This window comes from Xenopus laevis, chromosome 2S (assembly GCF_017654675.1).
Source record: "Xenopus laevis strain J_2021 chromosome 2S, Xenopus_laevis_v10.1, whole genome shotgun sequence".
In the NCBI taxonomy this organism is placed as follows: domain Eukaryota; kingdom Metazoa; phylum Chordata; class Amphibia; order Anura; family Pipidae; genus Xenopus; species Xenopus laevis.
This window is the reverse complement of record NC_054374.1, coordinates 101,614,700-101,625,922: the sequence shown is the minus strand read 5'-3', so window position 1 is coordinate 101,625,922 and position 11,223 is coordinate 101,614,700. Positions and strand designations below refer to the sequence as shown.

Sequence of the window (11,223 nt, the reverse complement as noted above, 5' to 3'; positions counted from 1 at the left end):
GGGAGGCAAGGCGACTAAATCTCCCCAAAACGCTCAGTGTGACCTTACCCTAAGTGTAGTGTCTGTAAAATGGAAATGTCTAGGAGCAACCATGGTTCAGTAGTATGGGCTGAGTGCTAAGTTCTATACTCAATGTCAGCACATTGTAATTCTTTGGTAGCTTAATATAAACTAGATGAGCTTAATAGGGGGAACAGTCTCTTGCAAATGTTTAACATCAGAAAGCACATGCTAAGATTTGACTGGATAATTATAAACAGTCTGATGAATGGTGAATGCCAGGAGAATGTTACCTTGATATCAGACTGTTAGTGCACACACACACTATGGATATTGGCCTGAAATGGAAATACTGATATATCCCAAACTACAACTAATTAAAACTCTTTGGGAAATTTTGTAGGATGGTGTTGGATTGACAGATTGCACCCTACAAGTCGGTTGCAATCACATGGGTCAAAATATGTGACTGATACAAAAATCTGATCTGTAAACTACATGGAAGATTTGCCATCCGACATGACACACTTGTCAGAAGGGGACACAGCATGCTGCAGATAAAAACTGATGGTGTCCAATAGACTTTTTTTCCCATTCAAACACATTGACTATTCGATGTAAATGCATGCACAAAAGCCTCCATCTGACTTTATTTGAACCGACATTAGATTACAGATTTTGTAGAACCCTACAATTCTTTTGGTGTTGGGTGGCAAAATCAGATAGTATCTGACCCACAAATATGATCAGAATCAGGGCCAGAACTAGGGGTAGGCAGAGTAGGCATGTTGCCTAAGGCGCAAAACTTAGGGGGAGCCAGGCATGTAACTTTCACTGCTGCCTACCCCAGTCCGGTCTGCAGTCTGGCTAGTTCTGTGGTGAGGGGGGCGATGCTGCTGGCCGGGTTGCCTGGAGCACCCAGCCCTCATCAGAATGTAGTTAAGCCCTTTATCTTGTATCTTTACCTGGTAACATAGAGGGCCAGTCCATCGCTGCCCCATGCACAGAACTCTGTGCAGCACTGCTTTGCAGAAGATCTTAACAGGCCTGTTCATAGTTCTGACCTCAACCTAAGTGAACACCTGGGAGATGAATTAGACTGCTGACTTTGATCCATTCCTGATCTCCATACATCAGTGCTCAAATAGCTGACTGAAAGCAAATCTCAAAAAGCAATGTCCCTCTGGAGACTATTGTAGCAGCAAATATGTCAATATTTCTGCTGTTGTTTTTACTGTAAACGAAAACAGAATGTGTGAATATCCAAAGAACCAATCCAGTGGGCTGAGCCCAGTGGATTTTAAGGGGAAAGACAATAACACAACCATAGTATGCTGTGCTGGTTTGTTGTAGTAAAATAAGAATGAAATCAACCACACCTCCCATTGTTACAGCATACCTCCCAACTGTCCCTTTTTCGGAGGGACAGTCCCTCTTTTGACAGCTCAACCTGCAGTCCCTGTACTGGAAAGTCCCTATTTTCTCTGCACTGAACAGCCAGAAAAAGAAACAAACTTTCTCACTTAATTGGCAGAGAGCACAGAACAGCACAACAGCACAACAGGTGCAAATGAGATACTTTGTAAAAATTTTGAGACACCCAAAAAAAAACAGTTTAGATAAGGAGAAATATATTCAAACTTTTATAAACTGCCACATTTTGTAAAATGAACATGGTAATAAGGGGTGTGGTCAAAACATTTTTTGTCCCTCTTTTTCCTTCCAAAATGTTGTGAGGTACAGAAACAACAAACTGCTCTTTCAACAGCACCAGCAGCGCAGACAGACAGGCAACAGCAGCTGAAAAGCACGCCCAGAAGGAAGGCCACATCCCCAATGTGACAGGACAGAGTGGAGCCCACACCGGAACTGTGAGTGGAGTCGTCTGTGTGGCACACAAAGCCCAAACATTGGCTAGAGAGGCTGCTTGTCGTGCATGGGCAGGTGAGACATTGATGGGGGGCGGGATGTGTAGGATTGTGAGGGAAGAGTAGGAATGCGGCGGGGAGAGTAGAGGGGAGGAGGGAGAGCCCAGACAAGGAAAGCCTGAGTAGTGACAGGGAAGTTTCTGGTGGGTGGTCAGTATTTGAGTTGTTTTGGGGTATTTAGGACAAGAGCAGAAGTGAACATGGCTTGCAACAGGCCAGGCTGAGGGTTACTAGGGAGGTGCGTGATTGTGTTTATTACCAATGAACTGTATTTGGTAGGTAGTGGGTATAGATTGTAAGCGTAGATTTGGCGAGCACAGCTGTTCCATGAGTGAATGGGGTGTTTTTCTTGGAGGGGGAGGGGCAATATTGAATAAATAAAGGGGAGACTATGGCAGCGGTGCCTATGTATGAAGCCACTCTTGAGATTTGATCTGTCAATGCAGGGACCGTCCGGAGCGGCCGCTAGGGGGAGCGCTGTGTCGAGAAGCTGCTGCTAATCCCCTCACTCGTTACAATCGGCCGTCCTGTCCGAGGCAATCTGACATGCACTGGTGAGAGCGACTCACCGTCCTGCACGAGGATGTGGCTGAAACCTGAAGAGGTGCTGCTGAAGAACGCGCTGCGGCTGTGGGTAACTCAGAAGTCCAACGAGTACTTCATTCTGCAGAAGCGACGTGGACATGGGGACAGCACGGCCAAATTCACTGGTAAGTGTCTCTCACTGTCCCTGGTAAATAAATAACCCTGTGCCTCAGGTTGGGTTTGAGCAGCAACAGCAGCTGGGAAGCAGCCACACGCTCAGGAGCGACTGTAACATTCACGCACGTGCACCAGTTCAGACGCACAGGCAGCCAGGGAAACAATGCTCTTCATTTGTGTACAGCTGCCCATTCACACCTGTACGATTCAGCACTCTCTGTGCCGTTAGTCACTGAAGAGACACACTGGGGGATTCTTACTAGTGCTCCTTGTTTTCATGTGCTTGTCATAGTCTCCTGGCAGAGAAACAGAAGCAGGTAGCAACAACAAAACATCTATTGCAATGTAACTTAGTGGCAGTTTCTGCTTTGAATGAGGATTCCATTGGGGCTTCTCTAGATTTGAAAATGAGCTTTGTCTGTGATGCCCCCAGCCTTACAGTTTGGACCCTCATCTAGAGGTGTTTGGCTGTGCATCCATTGAAGTAAGTGCTGTAGCATCAAAATACATAGAGAGCCTTTATAATGTGTTGTTTCTAACTCACTTTTATTTACTTTTAAGGCTTGTGAGAAACAGGAAAATGCAGAATAGGATCAAGACTGATCTGAAAGCTTGTGGCAATCAGGGTTGCCAGGTCTAATTTTCAAAACCAGCCAAAATCGGCTATCTAACCTGCCCTAACCTAGCCAAGAGGCACTTCAAAAGTAGCCCAAAAATAGAACAATATGTTCAGTGAAAAAAAATAATGAATATATGTGAAAATATACCTTTTTAAAATTTTCAATGATTTGCTAATTTTTCCATGAAGCAAAATGGGACAGATTCACCCTCTTCAATAGAGACAGAACTATAGAGGTAGCCCAGGAGGTATAGGGGCCACATAAGGCCCTAAAACATATACGATTTCAAAAAATATTGGTGAAACAAGGTCAACTTCTAGACATTTTGCCGGGCCAGCAGCAGAGCCCAAAATCTGGTAACTCCCGACTTCTACAAAAGTAAATCCCATTGCATGCTGGGTATTGTAGTCTTACATTAAACTTGGCAGGCGATAAATTGTTAAACAAAAACGACATTACCCAACTTGCATTGGGAGACGCAGGCTTGGCACTTTATGGCAAGAAAAAACGTTGGCTGGTTTCCAAACTAAAAACTAGCAAAGGCCCATAAAGTAGTCCAAATCTGTAACTTGGCTAATTTTTACAACCTGCCTGGGCTTTAAATTAGTAGCCCAAATATGGCTGGAAAACTGCCAACCTGGCAACCCTGGTGGCAATCAATTTGCTCATGTGTGTTTTTTGTCCCTCCAGTGTTTTCACATCCTTTATCGCCCTTTAGTAATTACTATAGCAATCACCTGTGTATGTGGATGCACGCATGGGTCGGGGGAGTAGGCATCTTTTACAAACTGTGATAATCTGATCCATGAGTACACCAGAGGATTTTAGTATGTCCCAGTACTGTAGTTATTTGGCAGAATTCAAAAACTGAAGTATTTTTACTTTATAGTTTTAGCTTTGATCTGTCAACTGGATGGAGTAATATTTACTCCTGTTTTGTGAATGCCCTCAAGCTACTGATAGAAAACACAATAATCTTTGATTGTTTTGGATTAGGCACATATAAATAGAAAGTAGTCTAGATGTGAATCATTCCAGAAAACCCTTAAGGAGTAACTGAAGCTCTAAAGGACTTTGTGGCTAAAAAGGGCACCTTTTCTGGTGTGAATTGGACTGGCCATCATCCTTCTGTTAGAGTCTTGCGCGGGTTCATTTTTTGAAACCCATACCCACAACCCGAACCCGCTACCCGACCCGCAAAGGCCAACTAACCTTTCGACCCAGGGGATTAGAGAAAACCATCACATTTGACGGGAAGTGACATCACTATGTCTCTGAAGCTTCTTTTAAAACTGGAAGAACCACAAGAGAGGGTGGGACATATAAAGCCTGCACCTTTGTTGGGTACCAAGCCAAGTTACCTGCTGACTGCCCGCACAGCCAAAGAATCAGGTACTTTTTGCCTGAAACCCGACCACTTTTCAGGTATTCCACAGGTACCTGACCCAATGCAGGACTCTACCGTCTATATGCAAACTGGAAAATCAGTTTTAATTTTCAGCTTTGAATAATCACTTAAAGGGAACATTATTTTGCTTTATACAGTTGTTTACTGTTTTTTTTAATTGTCTAGAGGCACCCACTCATTTTTTTGCACAGGGTTTAATTTAAATATATCCTGATTGGCTCACATGGTGTACATGAATTTGACTCAAAACTATTCATTGGAGGTTGAGGATACAATTCGTGTAGTTGATCCTACTGAAAGCAAGAAAAGCAAGAAAGATGCAGGGCTGTAAGGCAGGAATGTGGATGGTAACCATGAATAATATGTGGTTCAGACAAAAAGCAGCCCTGTTTGTTTAGAATGGTTTGTATGAAATATTGTCTCATACAGTAATTATCAGTTAAAAATCAGCTTCCATATGTTGCTAGAATAATAAAATAATAATAATAAAAGTAACATTCTTTCTGTAAGTTCTATTTTTGTAGGGTTTTAAAAATTTTTGCAGGGACTCTGAAAGGGGCTGCATTGACTATGCCATAACACAGGAGGAACCTGTTGTTGATGTTAAAGGAGAAGGAAAGGCTAAAATGAAGTAAGCTTTATCAGAAAGGTCTATATAAATACACCAGTAAACCCTCAAAGTAATGTTGCTCTCAGAGGCCGGCAGTGTAAGGTGGCGGGGAGAGCAGGAAGAAGAGCTCAACCCGGACCAGCCTACCACCCGCAAATAGTGGTGCAAGGTCGGACTGAACCCGCCCAACCCGCGGGTGTCGGGCCAGCCTGCACATCACTAGTTTCTTGATTACTAAGGAAAAGGGTGTGAGCATTTTTTTTAAATAATAGTTTTGTTTGCAAACTTTGCACATATGCAGTGTGTTCTACTTGCCTTATATTTATTGCAGATAATTGAGGCAGAATCTGGGGCTGCATTGCCTATTTTTGATTGTACAGAATGATTAAGGAGCTAGAATTTAAAAAGAAAATAGATTCATAATAACTGAAATTATGTTGTAACAAAATAAATTTATATAATGCAACATATTTATTAAATATGTCTCCTCAAAGCTAAATCTGTTGTGGGGATTTTCTAGACATATATGGGATGTGAGTGGGAACTGTAAAGAACGTAGGAGGTGTGAAATTCTTTTAGCAGGATGAGGAAAAAATGCTTCTAATTTTAAGGTGTGTACTTCACTGAAAACTCTTGACAACCACTGCTGTATTTCTAATGCCTATTTACCAAAAAAAGGGATATTCTAGTTCTCTTAAGGTAAGCAGCCTTTTGTTTAAAAACTTAAGGTGGCCATACATGGGCAGATTTAAGATGCTGATTTGGGTCCTTTAGGCAGGGTTGAGGTTTGATTTTCCCCGAGATTAAGGGGATTACCCTCAGAAGAAAGATCCACCAAGCGAGCAGATTTTATAGTGTATGGCCACCTTAAAGAGGTTGTTCACCTTCAAAACTTTTTCAAGTTTAGTTGTTTTCACCAGAAATAAAGGCTTTTTGCAATTACTTTCTATTTTCTATTTGTGATCGTTTTTCTAATACTGAAGTGTAAAGTTTCATTCTTCACCTTCTAAAGCGGCTCTGGGAGGGGGGGTCGCCAACTCTTTAACTGTTCTAAATTGATACATTTGTTATCTTTGTTCCTGCTGAACAGAATCGATGAGTTCCATTTAAGGCAGCTGTTAGAATTGATACAATAGTTGCTAATATTCTATATTAAGATACTGAAGGAGAAATGTATCCAGTAATTGTATCAACTAAATGTTGCAAATTGTAACAGTTCAGTATGCTCCTGGATCACTGAGCTGCCAGACTGAAACAGAATTTACATTTTTTAACTTCAATTTTGAAAAAAATGAAAAATGGAAAGCAATTGAAAAAAGTCATTATTTCTGGTGAACAATCTAAAAACAACTGAACTGAAATAAATTGTTTAGAAGGTGAACAACGACTTTAATGGGCAGATTTATCAAAGGTCGAATTTATGTGAATATTTTTTTTTGCTCAAATAAATTTGAATATACTCCCAACTCGAATGTGAGGTCATTTAAGAAAATTAGAACGTCTAATATTCGTTCGAAAAGTTCCAACCCAAAAATTTGAATAGTCTCTGATTCTAATTTGAACCAGAAAAAACTTGAATTTCAGGAAGGCAATTAACATATTCAAATGGTTAAATGAACCTCTGCCATTGACTTGTAAATTAAGTCTGCAGATTTTAGGTGGCGAATATTCGAATTAGAACTGTTTCCATGGTCGGTAAATCTCACATTCAATTTATATTCAAATTGGGGGATTAAAATGAGTGTGTGAATTTTGACACCAAAAAAAATTTGAAAATTTGAATTCTAATTAGAATTTACTATTCAACCTTTAATACATTTGCCCCTAAGTCTGTGGCTCTGTTCAGTGAGATTCTTAAACACGTTTCTCTCCACAGACAGCACTCCAAATTCTTAATTAAATGTGCTGTCTGTGGAGAGAAACGTGTTCAAGTTATAACCTTGGTGAACAGGTTATTTGACGTGCACCCATACCTTGGAAAAGTAAACTTTAAAGTAAGTGCGGTTTGCTTGGAATCTTCAGTGAGATTCTTAATACAGCATACTCACTTGGCTGTCATAAGTGGCCAGTGCACGAACAAGCAGTGATGAGAGCACTCTCAATCAGTACATGGGACCTCTAACTACTTCAACTACTCCTTGTAGCAGTATATAATTTTTGGACTTGGCTGGCACAGTTGGCCTGAAAAAATAAATCCAACTGGAACATTGTCTGGTGATTCTAATCACTGCGGTATGCCTAACATTTGGCGCCCCCAGTGGTTTAAACTTTCCTTCTCCTTTAAAGTTATTCATTTTCTCAGAAGGAATGATTTCTATCAATAAATAAAATAACTGCACATCCTGCTTCAGATAATACTCATTTCTAGTGATGGACAAATCTGACTCGAATTTGAAAAAAATTGAAACCGAAAGTCTGTGTATTTTGACGCACAACAATTTTTTCACCCATTGCTGTCTATGAGTTTCCTTTTAAACATTTCACTTTTCATTTTCCCTCAAAATTTATTATGTGTACTTTCTTACACTGCAGTACTTGAAAACTATATAATGAATGCAGGCCATGTGAATGCTGGGGTTTTAGAATTGATAAACAATTTAAATATATGTGAATGTATTCCCAATAAATTCTAGCTATGAAAGATGAATATAGTTTTAACTTTATATTTTCTAAGGCCTTGCCATAAATGTAGTGTAAAAGCCCTTTAATGATGCAGAAGACCTTGAACTCTCTGTAATGAAGCATTACAGAAGAACGATATTGGATTACTGTATGCGTTCCGCTGCATGACTCAATTTAATTGAAACTGTGCCATATATGTAGCTTGTAATTCTCCAGTACCGGCACAGCTGGCCCTTTTCAGTTGAAAATGACATTTTCACTTCTCGTCTGAGATTATGGTTTGTGGACAAAAATTTATATAGCACATAAAAATATAGCACACATTTGCAATGATTTAAGCAATAAACCTTCATGCATGTCGACTTTACTACCCATTTTGATGCATATTAAGGCTTTTGCCCACTGCAGACTTTAATACATGGTGTCTCCATCCATTCTAGGCCAAGGTAATATGTAATATTTTTCCTAAGAATTTTATGGGACAAAGGGCATAACAGATACTAAGTAACACACAGAAAAAAGACAAACTACAAAGCATGTTGTTATTGAAACAGCAAATGTGTGGCTTTCCACACGTAGTATTTTTAACTGTGTGGAGAAGGGGGAGGATGAAGCTAATTTTATTTTTCTTGCTTCCTTCTTTATAGCTTAAGGATGTACAACCCGTGGGCACTCAGCTGTTCTACATCTCCGTTTTCAATGCAGCTCTAGCCTTTAGGAAATCCCTACTGTACAGGAAGAATGTCAAACCTATTGTTGTGTACTGGCATTGTAACACTACACTTATACTGTAACCATAAAAAAGTGTTTTTTGTTTTTTTTTAATTGCCCAGCAATGTATTATCAATCCAACTTCCTGACAATTACAAATACTGACCAGTTTTGAAGCCAATCTCTTTAATGCTTTTGCATATAATTTTGCTTAACCCACTGTATACTTACACACTAGTGATTTGCGGGTTGACCCGAAACCTGTAGTTACTGCGGTTTGACTACCAGTTGGGCAGTTTGGGATGAAATTTGGTCAACCACTGAGGGTTAGGGTTGGGAGCAGGGAAGGTATACAACTCTACTGCTCCCAAAGATGCTATGTCTTGGAAGCAGAGGCGGGCATAGAAGTAGCGTACAGAGTGAGATGACGTGGATATAGGTTGGATTCTTCAATGACATTTTGTGGGTAAGGGTCAGTGTGGGTTGAGTTTTTTTTCCTGACCCACACACCATGATTACACACAATCTGTAATTGCCATATGTTGTTAAATATATCCTGCAACTGCTTGCATGCACTTTATACTGCATAAGAAAACCATGCATAAATATTAATATAATGCCTTGATTACATGGAAAAAAAATAGGTAATTAGAAATGATTTTATAGAAATAAGTGTTCCAGGATGCTTGTATATTAGATGATTATAGGACCTTCCTGACACGAATGGGCCTATTTATGATGCCGTGTAAAAATACACCAGTTTTTTACTGTAGGAATTTACTCAAAATTTTTCAATTGACTTGAATAGGTTATGCATAAAAGAACTGTAAAATAGGGCAATTAGGCCGTGTAAATGAAAATATGTGGTGTTATAACTTACAAGTTATTCATTTTATTGAAGAAGATGTGGAAACCTTGTCCAAAAACTGGCAGACATGAGAAGTAGTACACAAATCAGCAACAATGGGTATTCACACAATGTACACAATGAGTGTCTTTATCCCCCCCCCCCCCATCACTGAGCTTCCACATCTTTATGGTGCACCGTTGGGAGGGTTTTATTACTTGATTTAATTTCTTGTTTTTTGCACAGCTACAGAGACTACAAATAAGCTTCCAAATGGTGTAGCTGTTGAATGGGCTAAAAATAAAGAGCATGTGTAGTTATTTCAGATAAGTCAGAATTGCTACACAGTAAAGGTGGCCATACACGGGCCGATAAAAGCTGCCGACAGACTGTGTCGGCAGCTTATTGGCCCGTGTATGGGGGCCCCCGACGGGCTTCCCCGATCAAGATCTGGCCGAAAGTCGGCCAGATCTCGATCGGATGGGTTTAAAAATCCCGTCGGATCGCGGCCGCATCTGTTCGTTGATGCGGTCCCGCGATCCGACCGCCCGTTTGCCGAATGCTAGGATCCGATCGTTGGGCCCTAGGGCCCACGATCGGATCTGCCCGATATTGCCCACCTCAAGGTGGGCATATCGGAGGGAGATCCGCTCGTTTGGCGACATCGCCAAACGAGCGGATCTATCCATGTATGGCCACCTTAAGAATTCAGCATATGTCAGAATTTGCATCCAAAATGATATGGACATGATTTTGTGATGATATGTTTTGGGTTATTTGCCATATATTGGTAGGTTTTGTTTATCTTGATAAAAATACATTTGGTGTTAAAGTGTTGTTCACCTTTCAAACACTTTTTTCCAGTTTTTCCGTTTACACTGATAGTATGCCAGAAAACCTTTTCGATTGCTTTCTAATTTATTAATGTTTTTCTAAAATTGAAGTCTAAACTTATGTTCCTGTGTCTTGTGTTTTAGTTTGGCAACTCTAAGTAATCCAGGCATAGATAGCCTCTGAACTTTTACAATTTGCTACATTGGTTTAAACATTTTTCAACAGCTCCCATTAATGAACCTCAAGGATTATGCAGCTCATCACCTGCATGTTGCTTTGTTCTTCCTAAATTGCCTGGAGTTGCCTTGCGAGGAAGGTTTTACCATTGGCAATTTCAATTATATCTAATTGAGTTAGTATGCTTGCACTTACTAATGTAAGACAAGTCTTGCTGGTAGGCCCCCTTGTCAGTCTGGGCTCTGGGAAAAAAAATTATTAAAATAGCCATGCTTCCAAAAAGGCAGGGCTTTCTTGTTAACCTACATTAGTGGTAAAGGGTGTGATACCAGTTATTCCACCCCCCCCCCCATAACTTAGAGGTTATAACATTTTCTTGTTTGGAAAGGGTGTTTTCTGTTTCCAAAGTTTTTTTAAGCAAAGTAGGGAAATGCAGGGACTTTTTTTTAAGCAATGTTTCTTTGTGGAGTTTGATAATGTTTTTATTGTTTTACATTTCCTCTTGGCATATTGTAGAACACCAACTCTCAGAGCAATTTCTGAAAAAGTGCACTGATCAGATTACAAAGGAAAGATCGTTTTTTTTGCATAGTATGCTTGTGCATTTCTACCATGGGAAATTTAAACATGAAAATGACTCAAGCTGCTTAGTTTCAAATCCTTGCATCATGAATTGTTTGCTGTATTCTATAATAGAAGTGTGTTCCTATAGAAGCCAGCAGCTTTTCACTTCTGTCACTTCTGTAGAAAGGCATGTAGTACAG

General features: G+C 40.2%; 1 protein-coding gene across 4 annotated transcripts in view; it reads left to right on the top strand.

Moving 5' to 3' along the window:
* Nucleotides 1–1,777: 1,777 nt before the first annotated feature.
* LOC108709702 (TBC1 domain family member 8) overlaps nt 1,778–11,223 on the top strand; it is a 45,159-nt gene continuing 35,713 nt past the window's right edge. Inside the window, exons 1-2 of one of the 4 annotated variants that reach the window (XM_018249762.2) lie at nt 1,778–1,944; nt 2,375–2,638. In XM_018249762.2, the coding sequence (XP_018105251.1) occupies nt 2,512–2,638 (127 nt within the window). In that variant the 5' untranslated portion in view covers nt 1,778–1,944; nt 2,375–2,511. Of the gene's footprint in view, nt 1,945–2,035; nt 2,167–2,374; nt 2,639–11,223 lie in introns of those variants that run through there. The other 3 variants (XM_018249767.2, XM_018249763.2, XM_018249765.2) reach the window with 3 other exon arrangements.